General features: G+C 41.5%; 1 protein-coding gene and 8 non-coding genes across 9 annotated transcripts in view; 8 read left to right on the top strand and 1 right to left on the bottom strand.

Moving 5' to 3' along the window:
• The first annotated feature begins 236 nt into the window (after positions 1-236).
• trnak-uuu (transfer RNA lysine (anticodon UUU)) lies at positions 237-309 on the top strand. Its single transcript has one exon. It is a non-coding gene; the product is annotated as a tRNA-Lys (tRNA).
• Positions 310-599: 290 nt separating this feature from the next.
• trnak-uuu (transfer RNA lysine (anticodon UUU)) lies at positions 600-672 on the top strand. Its single transcript has one exon. It is a non-coding gene; the product is annotated as a tRNA-Lys (tRNA).
• A 290-nt stretch (positions 673-962) lies between these two features.
• trnak-uuu (transfer RNA lysine (anticodon UUU)) lies at positions 963-1,035 on the top strand. The gene has a single exon. It is a non-coding gene; the product is annotated as a tRNA-Lys (tRNA).
• A 651-nt stretch (positions 1,036-1,686) lies between these two features.
• On the top strand, positions 1,687-1,759 carry trnak-uuu (transfer RNA lysine (anticodon UUU)). Its single transcript has one exon. It is a non-coding gene; the product is annotated as a tRNA-Lys (tRNA).
• Positions 1,760-2,048: 289 nt separating this feature from the next.
• Positions 2,049-2,121, top strand: trnak-uuu (transfer RNA lysine (anticodon UUU)). The gene has a single exon. It is a non-coding gene; the product is annotated as a tRNA-Lys (tRNA).
• A 290-nt stretch (positions 2,122-2,411) lies between these two features.
• Positions 2,412-2,484, top strand: trnak-uuu (transfer RNA lysine (anticodon UUU)). The gene has a single exon. It is a non-coding gene; the product is annotated as a tRNA-Lys (tRNA).
• A 291-nt stretch (positions 2,485-2,775) lies between these two features.
• Positions 2,776-2,848, top strand: trnak-uuu (transfer RNA lysine (anticodon UUU)). Its single transcript has one exon. It is a non-coding gene; the product is annotated as a tRNA-Lys (tRNA).
• A 290-nt stretch (positions 2,849-3,138) lies between these two features.
• trnak-uuu (transfer RNA lysine (anticodon UUU)) lies at positions 3,139-3,211 on the top strand. Its single transcript has one exon. It is a non-coding gene; the product is annotated as a tRNA-Lys (tRNA).
• An 835-nt stretch (positions 3,212-4,046) lies between these two features.
• The window catches only part of lingo4b (leucine rich repeat and Ig domain containing 4b), a 42,760-nt gene continuing 27,247 nt past the window's right edge, over positions 4,047-19,559 (bottom strand). The window contains exons 2-3 of the mRNA XM_034102305.1: positions 7,422-7,527; positions 4,047-6,915 (exon numbers count right to left, since the gene is read on the bottom strand). Coding sequence (XP_033958196.1) covers positions 5,092-6,903 — 1,812 coding nt within the window. The 5' untranslated portion in view covers positions 6,904-6,915; positions 7,422-7,527 and the 3' untranslated portion in view covers positions 4,047-5,091. The remainder of the gene's footprint in view (positions 6,916-7,421; positions 7,528-19,559) is intronic.

Here is a 19,559-nt window from a genome sequence, read left to right as displayed (position 1 = left end):
TGGACAAAGTCAGCTTGTTGCATTCGTGGTTGTCTGTTCCCTTCCAGACTATCTAGATAAATCCAAGTCACTCGCACAGGTCTTCAAGGCCCCATTTATAAGTGCCTCATCATTAACACTCAACCACAGGTCTCTCTGCTTGGCATATTGCTGATCTCATTGAAAGCTATCTTGATTGTCTGATACTTAATGCAAATGTGGGTATTCTGCCTTTCACTGCTAAGGTGTCTATCAGAGCCTGGATAGCTCAGTCGGTAGAGCATCAGACTTTTAATCTGAGGGTCCAGGGTTCAAGTCCCTGTTCACGCGTAAATCTATTGTGTGATGTGACTCAAGTCTTCTCGAAAGCTAACACTTGTCTGCTGGACAAAGTCAGCTTGTTGCATTCGTGGTTGTCTGTTCCCTTCCAGACTATCTAGATAAATCCAAGTCACTCGCACAGGTCTTCAAGGCCCCATTTATAAGTGCCTCATCATTAACACTCAACCACAGGTCTCTCGGGTTGGCATATTGCTGATCTCATTGAAAGCTATCTTGATTGTCTGATACTTAATGCAAATGTGGGTATGCAGCCTTTCACTGCTAAGGTGTCTATCAGAGCCTGGATAGCTCAGTCGGTAGAGCATCAGACTTTTAATCTGAGGGTCCAGGGTTCAAGTCCCTGTTCAGGTGTAAATATATTGTGTGATGTGACTCAAGTCTTCTCTAAAGCTAACACTTGTCTGCTGGACAAAGTCAGCTTGTTGCATTCGTGGTTGTCTGTTCCCTTCCAGACTATCTAGATAAATCCAAGTCACTCGCACAGGTCTTCAAGGCCCCATTTATAAGTGCCTCATCATTAACACTCAACCACAGGTCTCTCTGCTTGGCATATTGCTGATCTCATTGAAAGCTATCTTGATTGTCTGATACTTAATGCAAATGTGGGTATTCTGCCTTTCACTGCTAAGGTGTCTATCAGAGCCTGGATAGCTCAGTCGGTAGAGCATCAGACTTTTAATCTGAGGGTCCAGGGTTCAAGTCCCTGTTCAGGCGTAAATCTATTGTGTGATGTGACTCAAGTCTTCTCTAAAGCTAACACTTGTCTGCTGGACAAAGTCAGCTTGTTGCATTTGTGGTAGTCTGTTCCCTTCCAGACTATCTAGATAAATCCAAGTCACTCGCACAGGTCTTCAAGGCCCCATTTATAAGTGCCTCATCATTAACACTCAACCACAGGTCTCTCGGCTTGGCATATTGCTGATCTCATTTAAAGCTATCTTGATTGTCTGATACTTAATGCAAATGTGGGTATGCTGCCTTTCACTGCTAAGGTGTCTATCAGAGCCTGGATAGCTCAGTCGGTAGAGCATCAGACTTTTAATCTGAGGGTCCAGGGTTCAAGTCCCTGTTCGGCGTAAATCTATTGTGTGATGTGACTCAAGTCTTCTCGAAAGCTAACACTTGTCTGCTGGACAAAGTCAGCTTGTTGCATTCGTGGTTGTCTGTTCCCTTCCAGACTATCTAGATAAATCCAAGTCACTCGCACAGGTCTTCAAGGCCCCATTTATAAGTGCCCCGTCATTGACACTCAACCACAGGTCTCTCGGTTGGCATATTGCTGATCTCATTGAAAGCTATCTTGATTGTCTGATACTTAATGCAAATGTGGGTATTCTGCCTTTCACTGCTAAGGTGTCTATCAGAGCCTGGATAGCTCAGTCGGTAGAGCATCAGACTTTTAATCTGAGGGTCCAGGGTTCAAGTCCCTGTTCAGGCGTAAATCTATGTGTGATGTGACTCAAGTCTTCTCGAAAGCTAACACTTGTCTGCTGGACAAAGTCAGCTTGTTGCATTCGTGGTTGTCTGTTCCCTTCCAGACTATCTAGATAAATCCAAGTCACTCGCACAGGTCTTCAAGGCCCCATTTATAAGTGCCTCATCATTAACACTCAACCACAGGTCTCTCGGGTTGGCATATTGCTGATCTCATTGAAAGCTATCTTGATTGTCTGATACTTAATGCAAATGTGGGTATGCAGCCTTTCACTGCTAAGGTGTCTCTCAGAGCCTGGATAGCTCAGTCGGTAGAGCATCAGACTTTTAATCTGAGGGTCCAGGGTTCAAGTCCCTGTTCAGGTGTAAATCTATTGTGTGATGTGACTCAAGTCTTCTCTAAAGCTAACACTTGTCTGCTGGACAAAGTCAGCTTGTTGCATTTGTGGTAGTCTGTTCCCTTCCAGACTATCTAGATGAATCCAAGTCACTCGCACAGGTCTTCAAGGCCCCATTTATATGTGCCTCATCTTTAACACTCAACCACAGGTCTCTCGGCTTGGCATATTGCTGATCTCATTGAAAGCTATCTTGATTGTCTGATACTTAATGCAAATGTGGGTATTCAGCCTTTCACTGCTAAGGTGTCTCTGAGAGCCTGGATAGCTCAGTCGGTAGAGCATCAGACTTTTAATCTGAGGGTCCAGGGTTCAAGTCCCTGTTCAGGCGTAAATATGTTGTGTGATGTGACTCAAGTCTTCTCTAATGCTAACACTTGTCTGCTGGACAAAGTCAGCTTGTTGCATTCGTGGTTGTCTGTTCCCTTCCAGACTATCTAGATAAATCCAAGTCACTCGCACAGGTCTTCAAGGCCCCATTTATAAGTGCCTCATCATTAACACTCAACCACAGGTCTCTCGGCTTGGCATATTGCTGATCTCATTGAAAGTTATCTTGATTGTCTGATACTTAATAGCAAATGTGGGTATTCAGCCTTTCACTGCTAAGGTGTCTCTGAGAGCCTGGATAGCTCAGTCGGTAGAGCATCAGACTTTTAATCTGAGGGTCCAGGGTTCAAGTCCCTGTTCAGGCGTAAATATGTTGTGTGATGTGACTCAAGTCTTCTCTAATGCTAACACTTGTCTGCTGGACAAAGTCAGCTTGTTGCATTCGTGGTTGTCTGTTCCCTTCCAGACTATCTAGATAAATCCAAGTCACTCGCACAGGTCTTCAAGGCCCCATTTATAAGTGCCTCATCATTAACACTCAACCACAGGTCTCTCGGCTTGGCATATTGCTGATCTCATTGAAAGTTATCTTGATTGTCTGATACTTAATGCAAATGTGGGTATTCAGCCTTTCACTGCTAAAGTGTCTTTCGGAGCCTGGATAGCTCAGTCGGTAGAGCATCAGATTTTTAATCTGAGGGTCCAGGGTTCAAGTCCCTGTTCAGGCGTAAATCTATTGTGTGATGTGACTCAAGTCTTCTCTAAAGCTAAAGCTTGTCTGCTAGACAAAGTCTTCGTGTTGCATTTGTGGTAGTCTGTGCCCTTCCAGACTATCTCTATATGCTGTAAAATGTATTATCTGTCCGTCCTGGGAGAGGGGTCCCTCCTCTGTTGCTCTCCCTGAGGTTTCTCCCATGTCCCCTTTAAACTGTGGGTTTTCTCCGGAAGTGTTTCCTTGTATGATGTGAGGGTCTAAGGACAGAGGGTGTAAGGACAGAGGGTCTAAGGACAGAGGGTGTAAGGACAGAGGGTCTAAGGACAGAGGGTGTCGTATTGTCATACTGATATTCTGTACACACAGAGACAAATGTAACATGTGTGATGTTGGCATAAATAAACATTGATTGATTTATTTTAGCAGGGGTACACGTGGCTCTGATAGAAAGCACACAGCCACAACAGTGTTCCTCTACACACATAATCCTAACTCTTAACGTCGGGAAAAAAGAAAACAGTCATCCAGTCGTGTGCCAGCAAGAGGCCATAACGTCATTTTGAAACACAGCGCCCTCGCAGTCAACTCTCGTAACGAAGATTAAATGCTTTGGTTATGCAATAAAATGTCTCTCTTGCCAATTTCCCAACAATTGAGTCATAGTTGAAATGATCCACACGGAGATTGGTTTTGAGATGATTGGATCAGGGTTTTTCTTTTACCCCATTTCATAACATTTCAAAATATTTGTGCAATAAACAGACAAGGCAGGTTTAAATATAGGTTTTTAATAAAGTAAAATGAAAAAAAGAATCAGTCTTTTATGAACAAGATATTAAATAACCAAGTCTGTCCATGCTGAATGTCTGCATAATTAACTTCTTGCATACTAAAGCATGAGTTGTGTAGTGCATCTACACAGTTACGCTAAACTCAAACAATCGTGCCACATGTGAGTGACACTGATCTCCAGAACTAGATAAAACGATAAAGCCAGCGCACACAAACGCCCTTGACCTAAATATTTACAAGATAACGATGATGAGGTGACCATTCTCTCTGTCAACGGTGAACATGTTGCTGAGGCACATATTTGTCAATGTTTTCTGTTGTTTTGTGAAAATAAAAAAAAGGTTTTATTTAAATATAAAAAAGGAGAAATCATAGCAGTTGTTGATGGAAGAACATCTAATCTATTGTAATTACATGATAACATGTTACAAAACACAGAAATGGATCCAATAAGGACCTGACAAAGTGTGTTTTAAGTATTAAAAAGGAAAATATGACATTCCTACTCACATTATGGTATGCAACCATTCCCTTTGCACTGCTACATGTTCATTTAAAGTAAGCAGTACCCGTAACAGAAAGCACACATCAAGTGCAGCATACTCCAACATGGCCACAATTTCACAACTTGAGGATCAACAAATGATTTGGCTAGTCTATTCCATATATTTATTGCAAGTATCAACAGCCTACAGTAGTCACACACACTTAGAGCCAATGCTGTCGTGGCAGTCTTGATCCTCTGTGTGAAAGCAGAAATAGCAACCCGAGGGTCAAAGGGCAAGTTTACTCGGCTTGTATTGGCAATACAAGCACACTTGTACAATTAGGATGATGAAACAAGCACCTGATATGTTCTGACAAGAAATAAAACCTCCACTGTCTTCATGTGTTAATCCCAAAATTAGTAGAAATTAAGTTTTTTTTGTAATGACATTAAACTAAGCTCCTAAGCTAGGTTCATTCGTAAGTAAAGTCAGTGTTGAGAAGCCTCAAAAGAGGACTTTGAAAATAGTTCTCTGTCCTTGAGTGTCCCAACGGGGTTCCTTGGTTCAGAAGAAGTCAGTCTGTAAGGAAGCCTCTTTCAACTCCACCTTGGCTTTAAATAAGTTTCATGGTGAACCTCCCACCGTCACCTCCTTCCCCTCCACCACCCATTGAGGAGCGAGGAACAAAGTCAATAGTGGCGTTGTGCTTGATCTGACCTTTGCTCTGGCTCCAGAAAAACATGAAGACAAAACAGATGGCCACTGAGCTGAGGAAGGACAGGAAGCCCATGGTGGTGGCGATGATCAAGGTCTTCGCGTCAAACGGGTATGGTTTGGCCATTTGAGCTGAGGAGTTGGCAGCTTCAGTGTTTAAAGGCTCATCCCAGCCCTCCTCGGAAAAGTAAGGGATGGTTCGGTTCCGAGGGAGCCCCTTCACGTACAAGCCGACAGTTAGGCTGTCATTGCCGGCTGCATTGCCCGCCAGACACTGATATGTGCCACTGTCCTGAACTTGGGCAAAACGAACCTCCAGAGTCCCGTTTGGCCAAACTCTAATTCGCCCCGTTGGAGAAACCACTTTCTTATGGGATGAGATCCAGGTGATGGATGGGAATGGATCCCCATCAGCCTTACAGGAGAACAGAACAGTAGTCCCCTCCTCTACCCTTGCCTCCTGCGGCCTGCGGTCCATGATACGCGCAGGGCGGCAGGTAAAGAGCCTTGGGAGCTCCTTCTCTGAAAAGTCTTTGAATTCCCGCTGTCTTACTGCGTCGGGACACGAACAAGTGGGCTGGTGTCCATCAAAGTTCAAGCGCAATCGTCGACGGACCACCCAGAGAAGCCGGCAGTCACATGCTAGGGGATTCTCATCCAACCGCAATACCTGCAGGTTCCCCACGGAGTGGAAGACGCTCTCCTCTAAAGTACTGAGCTGATTGGACGTCACATTAAGCATGCGAAAGTAGGCCAGTCCCCTAAAGGCCCCTGGGTCTATTCGTAGCAGACTCCCGCCCGCTAGGTGTAACTCCTGGAGTCTCAAGAGGTCCCCTAGCAGATTACCCTGGATAACAGTGATGGGGTTGTAGGACAAGTCCAAGTAGCGCAGATACACCAGGTGACGCAGTGCTGAGTAAGGAACAACACTTAGGTTGCAGCTGCTGATGACAAGCGTGGTCAAATTAAGTCCGATCAGGCTGTTGCTAGCCACCGTATCTAACACAGGCCAGTTTGAGATGATGAGGCTACGCACCCGGTGTAGTCGTCTGAAAGCGTTGTTAGGCAGTGTAGAAATGGTAAGGCGTAGCATGCGAAGACGTGCCAGGCTCTGGAGCTGAGACAAAGCCTCTGTAGGAACGGAGGTCAGGTTGCTGCGGTCTAAATTTAGTTCTTGCAGATTCTGCAGACCATAAAAAGCCCGCTGGGAAATGAAGACCAAGTCATTCTCCTCAACTTCCAGCGATTGCAAGTTCACCATTTCTTTGAAGGTGTAGTCCAGGAAGACCAGAATCTCATTCTGACTCAAATCCAGAAAGCGCAGACTGGAAAGGCCAGAAAACACCCCGACGGGGATGATCTTGAGTCGGTTGTTCTTAATCCGAAGCGTCCTGAGGTTCTGCAGCCCCTGGAAAGCCTCCACCTCAATCATGGAGATTATGTTATCACTGAGATCCAACTCTTGAAGTTGCGGGAGGCCAGAAAACTGCCGGCGCCCAACAGTCTTAATCTTATTGTGGGATAAATCCAAACGCCTGGCGTCGCCGGAAAAGCCCTCTGGCACTGAGTTCAAATGTTTGCCCGAGCAGATCAGTTCTTTGGCCTCAGGTCGACACACACAGCGTGGAGGACAGCCTCCTGCGGATGCACCCAGTACGAACTGGAAGACGACGCTCCAGGCCCCCCATCGCACGACTGACTCCACAAACATCTTACCCCCAGCCTGAAAAGAAACACACACAAAGAAATTAGCTCTGATGGTTTTTGGCAATTAATTCAAATGTTTTATAAAGACGTTTTGTGTTTGATTTTGATTTTTGATTTGATATACTTTATTAATCCCCGTGGGGAAATTGTTTCTCTGCATTTGACCCATCCTAGTGTTAGGAGCAGTGTGCTGCCATTTTGAACGGCGCCCGGGGAGCAGTGAGGGGAAAGGTGCCTTGCTCAGGGACACCTCGGTAGCACTTGGTCTTGCCGGGACTTGAACTGGTGACCTTCCAGTTGCCAAGCCAAGTCCCAATCGACTTCGCCACCACCGCCCCCAAACTCAAGAAAGACACATCTGTATTTCATTTATTTTCCTCATTTAGATTAAGTGAGTATGACACATTAATAGGTTTTTAAATATTAAGAAGCCCTGAGACACAGTTTCGTGAGAAAACTACCCGCCGGACCCGGATTAGGGTACTCTCGGGCTCAACAGGTTAAACATGTGTCAATACATACCGTTTCAGTCTCGCAGTGCAGATTCTCATAACCAGTGGCAGGCAATATTTTAGTTAAGTCCTCGGTAGAGATGTGGGTCCACCAACAACATGCCCTTAGTAGTTGCCTGAAAAGAGCAAAAAGAGAGGGAGAAATAAGTCTTAACAAAAAGAAAGAATATATAACAAATACATAGTATGCAAGCCCTGTATATTAGGGTTAGGGTTAGGGTTAGGGTTATTTACCCCCCCTGTAATCATCTGTAAAACGTTATGTCTGGAAATGTGTCTTTCTAGTACAATCTAAATAAAAAAACTGTGAAAGAATAAAAATCTCAGCTTTGTACTGCAACCTCTTTTTGTTCTGATATCGCAAACCATTCATTGAAAACATAAAATACAACTTTCTGGGTGGGTGATCCAGCCCTGTTTTAAATGATGCTGTTGTGCTAGCTGGTCTTCAGTTATAATTGCTTATAATCTATCTGCTTATAATTGTTTCTTGTGTTGAGCTTTGACGAGTAAACACACAGCAGTGGGTGTCATATTAAACTCTCCCAACAACCCAAAAGGACAATAACATGGTGGCACTATTTTGACTGCTGCCAATGTCCCAGAATTCATTTCTGCCGGTCCCTCTGTAGGTATCATTATACTTTCATTTGATATGATAGTGAGCACAACAAAAAGTACGCATTGGGTCGCAGAGACCCAGCCTAGATCTCTGTACCACCGACAACTCTACTTGTCCTATGGAAATGTCCTCCTGGAGACGAGAAGTGTAAGCAACAGGGTGAGGGCAAAGACTTACAGAATACAATGAGTTAACAAGCCATATAATTAAGTACAACGTAAAACAGAACAGTAACAAGTAGTATTCTTTTTATCTACAGACCTATTGCCAATTTATTTGTTGAGGAAATTAAAGTTTACTGGAGTATGCGGTCAAGATTGCAAAGGTCTTTTTATATAAACGTGTGCTTTGGGGCTTACTAACTAACTTACTTGTGATGTTAGTAACTCTTGTTTTTGTTTGTTATTTAAATATTCATAACTATGTGTGGTTTTGTACTGAATAATGGTTTTAAAATAGCGACTTTGTATAAAGAAACATCTTCCAACCAATTTCTTAGCTCACCATCTTTAGAGATGAAAAATCTAAATGTTATGTATATGGTTAAATAAATGGCATTGCAGTTTACTAAAAAAATCCAAACTAATCCCATTTAATTCTATTAAATTCCTATTGTTCAGAGTTTCAAGCGGTTGAACTAATACACAATACACAAAGGGATGTTTAATCTGCTGTATTTACTGCAGATGAATGGAAAGGATAACCTGACAGACAGTTAGAATTATGAATCTGAAGTAAGGTGTAGCGGAGAAAATACTTCAATTATACAATGGGTTTGAACAACGAAGATTTAAAGACAAAATCACTGTTCAGTAAAACGGCATACAGAAAGATAAGGTAGCCAAAACGACTCATGTGCTCAGAACCAGATCAAATCCTTCATGATCAACGTCAAAAGAAAGATCAAACACACATTTTAAAACCAACAGTCACATGATGTTAACACTGAGTAAAGAGTGAGAGCTTCGGCACGTGTGTGAGCAAAGACGTCCAAAACAAAGCCCCAATAATGTGAAAGGCTGCAGAGTGAAATATTACATAAGAACATTATCCTGTGTCGTTGCATAAACAGGTGCTGGGAAAGTGTAAAGGATGCCTTTCTCTCCGCAACAGCCTCCACTGAGACCTGCTCCAGCGCCGCAGACATAACAACTCTCCAGAATGATTTTCACACAGCACCTGCAACGCTCTGCATCCGCACGGAGAACTCAACGCCAAACAGCTGCCACTGCACTCAAAGAAACTTGTTTTCAAACGAAGACAAGATAATATGGGTGGGGGAAATAACCGAGCATAGTATCGCGATACTTGCGTGGCGATATTGTATCGATACACAGATATTTTCTTTATAGAAACTGGAGCATATCCCTCCGAAAGATGGTCGTGTATAAAACAGGAAGTTACGTTAAGACATGAATACAACTGCAATGAAAGTAACAAAACAATCTCCTTTTCAGGTTCTAATAACACAAATGGTGTTATTTACATAAACTATTCATATTGCAAATACATTTTTTAACCAGGAAGGGAAGACGGACATGGATATGACCCATTGCAATATCACAATATATCGTATCGCAATACTATCGTATCGTGGCTTAAGTATCGCGATAGTATCGTATCGTGGGGAGCCTGGTGATACAAACCCCGACAAGATAATATATATTTAGCTTGAATATACGATCCCAGACTGAGTCTACCTGCAGCAGCTCGTCCATCAGACGGTTTTAGACTCACCCTCGGAGGTTTCCACAGTCCAGCGGCTGGAGGTCGATATCTCACCGCCGCTCTCCATAGAAACTGCTCTGATACTGACTCACACCCAACACCTTGTGCTCTTAGACTCCCAGGACTCCCCTCAGACCGAAATACACAACACAGCACACACCCATGCTGCCGCTAATTCAACTCCACACAGTCAAAGGAAAAAATCAAGAGCCAACCCTGGAGCCAGCTTTAAAATGAATATTTAAATTGATTTAAATGTGGTCTTATTTTCATCTAATTTAATTCTTATTTTATTGTGATTTAACTGTTTTATTCTTTTCTTTTCACTTTTGTATTCTTATTTTATTCTCATTGTATTCTTATTTTCATATCATTTAATTACTATTTTACAGTTGTATTCCTATTTTATTCTTATTCTATCAGAATGAGAATGAGAAGCGGGTTTATTGCCAGGGTCCACACGTACGAGGAATTTGACTTGATGTCAAGGTGCATACTGTCGATACACATTTAAAACAAAAATGTAAAAAAGTACACAGATAGCTATATTAAGAACACTGTAATACAAATATAGTACTACTACTGTTCTTATTTAACTGTTATGCTTTCTTGATTTACTATTTTACTCTTATCTTATTAAACAATTGTATTCTTGTTGTATTGACTTCCGTAGGTATTAAGTGTTTTTTATTAATCAGAAAGATATGTGTTGCTCCTGGGAAGGGAGGTTTATTTCCTGAGAAGGGGGGTTAGTTCGTTTTTTTTATTTCTACCCCATATATATGAAAAATGCGATATAAACAAAGTTCAAGGGGAAGTTTTATTGGACAAACTTTAGTAAAACAATCTGAAAAACAACTAATTATTACATTTTCTTTCATTTTTGCATTTATAAGTTGTTTTTGGACCACGCTATTTTTAAATGTTAACGTCTAATGTAGTCAATGAGATTTTCCCAACATGATACGGTGCCTTAAAGAACTAGTTTTATTCATGAAATATTGAACATAGGGTATTAAATCACTAACATAAACATAATTTAATGAATTGATGAAATAATAATACAAATATAAAATTAAAATAAACTTTAAAACAACTGAAATGTTAATCTGGGCTCTTGAAGGCCTTACTGCTCTTTCTCTTGGATCATATATAAACACATTATTGATTCCTGCCAAAGGATTCTACCTCGTTTGCTTTCTGCTCGGACCGTTAACTTTTATGAAGCCAAAGCCCGCTGAGACGTGATCAATACAAGCCAAACAAAGGTCACCTATTATGCAAAATCCTCTTCTTCATGTCTCTTCTATATCAACATGTGTCCCCTCTTCTCCATGTCTCTTCTACATCAACATGTGTCCCCTCTTCTTCATGTCTCTTCTACATCAACATGTGTCCCCTCTTCTTCATGTCTCTTCTACATCAACATGTGTCCCCTCTTCTCCATGTCTCTTCTACATCAACATGTGTCCCCTCTTCTTCATGTCTCTTCTATATCAACATGTGTCCCCTCTTCTCCATGTCTCTTCTACATCAACATGTGTCCCCTCTTCTTCATGTCTCTTCTACATCAACATGTGTCCCCTCTTCTTCATGTCTCTTCTACATCAACATGTGTCCCCTCTTCTCCATGTCTCTTCTACATCAACATGTGTCCCCTCTTCTTCATGTCTCTTCTACATCAACATGTGTCCCCTCTTCTTCATGTCTCTTCTACATCAACATGTGTCCCCTCTTCTTCATGTCTCTTCTACATCAACACGTGTCCCCTCTTCTTCATGTCTCTTCTACATCAACATGTGTCCCCTCTTCTTCATGTCTCTTCTACATCAACATGTGTCCCCTCTTCTTCATGTCTCTTCTACATCAACATGTGTCCCCTCTTCTTCATGTCCATTTCTATAAAAACCAGTCTGAAAATGAGCTGATCAGATTTTGGCCAATCAGCAACCAAGGTAACCCCCCCCCCCCCCCCCCCCCTTATCACCTGAATCTCCTCTAGAGCACCATTGAGTTCTTTGTAACCAAATGTCTCTCAGAGGGGCGTGGGGAGGGGCTCCTTATTTTCATCTAAAGTAACAGACAGAGAATCAGCACTTTGGAAACAGGGCTGAAACAGAGGGGATTATGGGTAATGCTGCTATAGCTGCTTTCACACCAACTACTTTGACGTACGTAGTTCCCCCATGGAACTAAAGAGCAGATCGCGTTCACACCGGAATAAGTTCCTGAGGGAAGATTACACAAATGAAGCCGCTGACGTCACTTCTTCTTCTTCTGCTTTGGGTTTACTGGCAGGCCGCAAACCACTTCACGGCGTATACTGCCGCCCGGAGTCCCCGGCCGGAAGTCCCCGGAGTTGGGGTCTGGCCTTCCGAGTAAATCGCCAGAATGCCGACACCTCATCATCTCCACCGCTCCCATGTTTTATTTTGTGTTGCCATAAGTTAGTCTCTCTGCGTTTCTGCGCGGGGCTAATGCTAATGCTAATAATGCTAATGCTAGCAAATACAATGGCGGCTTCACAAAACTTTTCCGAGTTTTACGGGGCGTGGTTTGCAATTCGCCCAGCCAATCAGAAATTGGAACTGTTTTCTCCCCAGGAAAGTACCACCTCTCTAGCAGGGACTACAAAGGGGTGAAAAGTTCTCATGAACTAAATTCCCTTTTGGTGTGACCGCAAAATCCCAGGAACTATCGGAACTAAAAGGGAAAAGTACTCCGGTGTGAAAGTGCCTAATGTTCTGTTTGGTGTTCAGTAATAGGAGACCTTTAAAAGTGTTTTGCAACCACATGCAGATTAATGTGGATTAAATATAGGTATTTAGACTTCAAAAGCCAATATCAGTGTCCTAAGTCACATGGGGGGGGGGGGTTCCACAATTGAAATGTGTTGATCTCCCCCCCTGAGCGCACTTGTGAGAGACACAGACCGGCAGGTGTGTGATATCCCGGGTGGGTATGCTGGGCAGCCAATCAGGGATCAGCATTGCGTCTCTGCACACCTCATAACCCCGGGGTCACGGCTAGCTCTGACACGGTCCTTCAAAATTACTAAGTGAGGGAATGGATGCATTTGCAATTTCGCCATGTATTTGTCACCCTGTGTGCAGCGGCGTCACATGAGGGTCCCGTTTCAGTGTTAATGACACTAACTTTTCTATTAGCACAGCCACTGATGTTTCTACTCATGATAACACTTACCCAAATAACTCAAACTTCAGAAATAACATCAACTGCTAAATGTCAAATGGAAAGAGATATTCATAATGTTTTATGCATTAGATAGTATAGGCTAAACTCCTACATCTAGGATCCCTTGGTTCAAATTAGGGGTGGGCGATATGACGATATATATCGTCGTGACGATATTAGGTCTCCACGTTATGCTTTTTCAGAGATATCGTATCTATCGTGATAAAAAAATATATATATATTGACTTTTTTCTTTTTTTTAACTATAAGAAAAATAAACTTTTCCCTTCAGTTATGTTAAAGTCTTTTATTGCACTTCAAGTCTAAAGTTTACATTTTAATTGTTTGGCACTGACTTTTCCTCATTGATGTTTTATGTTTTACCCTCCTTTTCATGTTTATTGATGTTCACTGCTAGTGCTACCTCAGAAAGTTCATGTTTATACTGAGAAACTGTGCCTTGAAGCCATATCAAAATGTTGAATTGTTCATTCAGGGATTCATTTCAGAAATAAAACCAGCTTGAAATGCTATGTTGGTCTGTTACTCCTTTTTGTTTTAGTTTCTGTTACCTTGTAGGTGAAAAATAACCATAATAACCGACATGAAAAAATATCGTGATATATATCGTCTATCGTGATACTGCTTGAAAAATATCGTGATAATATATTTTCAATATCGCCCACCCCTAGTTCAAATTATTTATTTTAAATATATCATTTGGGTATCACTTAAAAATGTTGGAGGAATCTGGAAAATACTGAACGTAAAAAAAACAAAAAATGCAAACCCAAAGGGAAATACATCCAATTGTGTGAATAACTTAATCAATGAGGTTGTAATAATGGATTTAAAAAATGTTGGACAATTATGTAAGAGCTATAAATGTATTATGTCTGTCTTTTAGTTTCCAGCCATATAATACAAAATAAGCTTTTAGTAGATCAACATCCTGCTTTTCCTACATGAAGTATTAGTTCCAGGAAAGTCCATTAAACATTTCCGTTTAGCTCAGTTTAATAATAATGATGTATTTGATTGGCTCACAGAACGAAGTCTCGCCTGATTGGCCACCATGAAGCATCTGATGTCCCTGTAACCAAGCCAACTCTTACCTAATAAACCCGAACGCTGCCTAAAAGCAAACTATATGACAGCCAATCGGATGCATCTATCCCTCACTCAATTACAAGATATTCTCAGTCATTGTGTTCTGCGTGTTAATTGCTAACTTTTTGATATATCGTGTTTAATGCTTAAAGTTTAAGAATGTACATAAATACGTTGGAAATACGCTTAAACAAAGGGATGCAGTTTACGGATAATTATGGAGCAAACATTTTCAATAGATAAATCAAATATGAGATTGATATGGTCGTGTTGCCAGTTAAACAACACGTCTTCACTTACATTAGCTCAGTTTAATAATAATAATGATGTCTTTGATTGGCTTACAGAACAAAGTCTCGCCTGATTGGCCACCATGAAGCATCTGATGTCCCTGTAACCACTCTGAGCCTTTTGCATAACAACAAAAAAGCATCCTGAAGCAAGCCAACTCTTACCTAATAAACCCGAACGCTGCCTAAAAGCAACCAATATGGCAGCCAATCGGATGTATCATCTCTTCAGCAATCCTTTGGCAGAGTCTAGCCGTCTTTTGGGTGAACTCCCACTCTTCCAAAGTATTTCAAATGATTTCCCTGACTGAGCTGCGGTTGCTTTCTCTTCTCGGTGCTCAGACAAAACTCACCAGGGCTCTCCGCTCAAAACCTTTACATCAATCTGAGGACAGTTGCCACCCTGTGTTAAAATTAGGACTTTGTTCACCGCGGCTGCATGTTGAGTCATCACTCGGCCCGGCACAGTTGTTTTCATGTTCCCTCGATGGACGGGATTACGACAGGATTATATTGATTAAACGACTGATGAAATGAACAAACAAACAAAATGTTATTGGGAATCACATTATTGAGGTGTCAACACGACTGTTTGCTCATTACGATGCTGACCAGGAACTCTCCATTCACAAAACTGTGAACAAAAGCAATCTACAGCAGTAAACATATTGCTATCTTTTCGTAGTGAAGCGAGGAGCAGAGAATAAGCAATGATTTTAAATTGACTCCTTTTTCTCTCGTGCATGTTATTAGCTCTAAGAAGGATATCCTTTTTAATCCTCTGAGACCCACACAGGACATTTCCGTTTTTGTATGTTGTTGTGTTTTGCCTAATAAATTGTCATTTCTTCAAGGTTCAAGGTTCAAGGTTCTTTATTGTCAAACTAACATAGCTACAGAGTAATTATGTCGTTGAAAATCTTAGGACACAGGCTTCTCCAACAATGCAACACAATAATACAGATAAGCAGACAATATTAACCAATATTAAAATATACTATATTAAAAGTAATACAAAAAGAAAAAGTGAAAAAAAAAGAAAAAGGAATTATATATTAGATAATAGATCAATAATTACTATAATATCTTTACAGTATAATCAAGTTTTACACATCCCAGAAATCAGCACAACCTCAGCTAATGATATATGTCACTCATTAGAGACTTATTCTATAATATGGGATATTTGCCCATAAATAAAACGGAGCATGATTTTTTTACTTATTTCATTAAAAATAACTGCTAACCATAACATTGAAAGAAACATTCAAGACAGAAAAGTGCACACATTTATTATCATTGTATCAGAACTGATTAGAAGATTCTAACTTCTTCTGTTCATTAGTTATGCCCATTCTTTTGGGTAGTGTCCATGGGCGCTTTTTTGGCCCTGCCCATTTTGAAGACTACACATGTGTTGCCTTATGTGTGGTTTTCTCAATCTCTGCCTGTAACTGCAGCAGAACACACAAAGGTACAAAGCTTTTTGAATATATCTTCACATTATCTTCTTTTAATTTGGTTTGCTTATGTCGTTTGTATTATGTTTGTTTATCTCTATACGCAACTTCTACTGCACGTCTGTCCACCCTGTGAGAGGGATACGTACTCTGTTGCTTTCCCAGAGGTTTATAACACATTTGCATATCATGTTTGATGCAAGTTTAAGAAAGCACATACATACTTTGGAAATACCCTTAACAAAAGGGAACAATACCTTTTTAAGGATGCTTATGGCGCAAAATGTTCAAAAGTAATGCAGATATGAGATTTCTATTGGATTTCGATTGTAGTTTGCAACGCATGTCTTCACTTACATGGAATAATTACAGTAGTGTAAACTTGTAGCTTGCAAGTTTTGTATTTGTTGTCATATTATCAGTGTGTTTTGCGGGGTTAATTGCAAGTTGCAAGTTTAAGAATGCACATGAATGTTTAGAAAGTTATCATTCATTAGATGTAGCCTATATTTTGCAGTGAGATGCTTGTGTTTCTGTATTTCCAGAACAAAAAGGAACTTATTTGAAACTAATACAAGTCCCCCTTGTGTCCATGTTTGCAACATCTGACAGAGAACTCACAGTCTGAGCGCGGCTGTGTTTTCTGACACTTCTCAAAGAGTTATTTTTAGTCTGTCACAGCGAGAAGATGCCGGCTCAAATCCCCAATTAAAGCGGCGGGGACAGAACAACAGAGCGGGGATCACAGAGCGAGCGCTGGTGCGCTGGTGCGCTGGTGCCTTTTCACTGTTGTGTGTTTTCTGTGTCATGTGTCAGTTTGTGTGTGTGTGTGTGTGTGTGTGTGTGTGTGTGTGTGTTTATTTTTTCATGGGCTTCTGGCACCTGCTGCAGTGTGACGGCCCCCGAGACCTTCTGCATGTGAGCAGCAAATATTAAAAGGTTTGCGGGCAGAACAGCTGTCGGGGCAGAGCAGGAAAACAAGCGTCCCCCGGTCTTCCCCCGTGGGTTTGTTGAGGACAGGACTTACAAACAAGACTCTGTTGAGAGCCGCAAATCTGTTAAATAAACAAATACATGTCTGAAAATGCAAGGGAAGACGATGTGTCAGTGACAAGAGAGACATCTTATTCCAAAACCTGCAGATTGAATTTATAGTCAGTTAGAAAAACAAACAAATTTGTGTCTGCAAAAAAGATGCCAAAGGTAATTAATATCCGATGTTGCTTAAGCTTTTTTCAATAATATTGAACATTGTCACTTCTTCTGTTACATTATGTACAAAGATCATATTGGCAAAGATGATCAATCAGTAAACGGTCACATGCTCACTCCTAACTAAATTAAATGCCTAATTAAGTGAATAACCGAATGGTCAACAGGTGAAAACTGAGCATATGGTGGAGCAATGTAATCATTACATAACTCACGTCTACATTACGTAATATTTACACTAATTACAAAACCTTTTACTGAATGTGTAGAGGGTAATAATAATTAAAGCTGCAAGCAGCGTTGAGCGGGTCTTCGATGCTCCGCAGGCAGTTGTCCGAACGTCGATGTCAGACAGATGTCTCGAGGACTCGGCCGTTGACAAACGTGGGAAGTTTCAGGCCGATCAGACAACGTACATAGGAGTTACAGCAGTATCATAAACATTGTGTTTGATGGCGAGTGATCTGTTACCATGGCAACGGAATTTGATGACACCCCATAATTGATATAGAGCTGTTCAGAGCCGGACCATTAGCCATCATCTGAAGTCTGGTGCCGTTTAGACCATTTTCATGGGAGTAACGGCAACATTGTGTTTTATGGCGAGGGATGCGTTGCCATGGAAACAGCATATGACGACATCCCATAATTGGCGTAGAGCTGTTGAGGGCCAGACCATTAATGATAGTCTGAGGTCTGGTGCCATTTGGACAATTTTCCATTGAATTACGACAACATTGTGTTTTATGGCGAGGGAAGCGTTGCCATGGAAACGGGATATAATGACATTCCATAATTGACGTAGAGCTGTTGAGGGCCGGACCATTAATGATAGTCTGAAGTCTGGTGCCGTTTGGACGATTTTCCATTGAATTACGACAACATTGTGTGTTATGGCTGAAGTCGAATAGTCATAAACACGTCGGATAGTGAAAGTGCATTCGGATTCTCTAAAGTACCGCAGTCTCTTCTCCTAAGTCCTTTTGCATTCTCCTATCCACTATCCCTTAACCCCGTGACGTTTCACTCAGAGGTCAAGGAATAGGAGATAGGGTTAGAACTTAGGAGCTGATTTTTAAACTATCCGACCGCAACCGAGATGTCCTTCAACATGGCGTGCTGAAATTCATTTCCGGGACACTACCGGAGGACCGAGGAGTCGAGGAGTCGAGGAGGGGGATTTGATGAAATGAGAAAGGGCCCATGTCTTAGTTGTATGTGTTCACTAGGAGATAGTTTGAGATAGTTTGTATGTGTCAGTTTGTTGGCCTTGAAATAAAGGTATTTTCGGTTCAAACTCGTATTTGTTCCTGCATTTGGGTCCTGCCTGCTTCACTCACCCTGACACTTTATGGGAAAGTGTTGGGCTGTAGCGTGTTGGCATGGGTGTGCCACAGTAACACGATATGTGATAAACCCTTTGAACAAATACTGTAACCTGAAGCCTGTGTATATCTGACGTATTACTCTTTATTATGAGTTTTCACCGTTGCAATGATCACACTAAATCAGTGGTTCTCAAAGTGGGGGGCGCGCCCCACCAGGGGGGCGCAGAGGCATGACAGGGGGGGCGCGAGAGACCAGGAGGAAAAATGGTTATTTAAAAAAAAAATTAAATAAAAAGATAAAAAAAAAAAAAAATCATATTTTGAAAAATTATTGATTCGAAAATAATATGATACAGTACAGTACTATTACGTCTGGGTCTCTGTGTTTCATTAAAGCTCCGCTCTGTGTGTGTGTGGAACGAGCCATTTTGTGTGTGTGCGCGAGCGAGAGAGAGAGCGCATCGGTACCGGAGATCGTTGTTGTTAGCTTCTGGTGCTAGCGAGCTACGCTAACGGATATAAGGAGTTTTTTCAACAACAAGGTGGAGGAGAGTCCTCTCCTGTCAGGCTGAGAGACTCAGTGAACTAAAGGACTCTCAGTGTTATCTCAGTGGGTCTCAAACGTTTGGGTCACCATTAATGTAAACAATTATTTCCGAGGCACACGTTTATATGATCATTATAGTTATAAAAAATAAGAGAAAAAACAGGAATGAAATACTATATGACAGTAAAACAAGAATAAAGTTTAAAAGGGGAGTGATTTGTAAAATATCCATAAAGAAAAAGTCAATCTGTTTACAGTTCTGTTTCAAATGGGTGTGTTGAGAGATGTATCCATAGATCTCTCCATGTTGCTCTCAAAGTGCACCAGATTGATGCTTTCAACTTCAATATTTAAAAATAAATCTTCCCGGGGGAGCATCCACCGGGACCCCCCTATGTGAGGTCCACACACCATAGCACTTTACCCCTGCTTATCGAGCCTTCATTGTAACTGTCGTGGGGACATTGTGTGTGCGTGGGGAGTGTTGCAGTAATAATAATAATAATAAATTCGATTTATAAAGCACCTTTCATTGCTCACAGCAATCCCAAGGTGCTACAGGAGGCATAATAAAAACAAACAAAATAAACAAAAGTTTAATCAAAAGCTTTAAAGTAGAAAGTTCCACTGTAGCGCCCGGTACATTAATGGGAAAC

This window comes from Pseudochaenichthys georgianus, chromosome 16 (assembly GCF_902827115.2).
Source record: "Pseudochaenichthys georgianus chromosome 16, fPseGeo1.2, whole genome shotgun sequence".
Lineage (NCBI taxonomy): Eukaryota > Metazoa > Chordata > Actinopteri > Perciformes > Channichthyidae > Pseudochaenichthys > Pseudochaenichthys georgianus.
The sequence above is the reverse complement of the archived record's forward strand: the minus strand, read 5'-3'. Positions and strand labels throughout refer to the sequence as shown.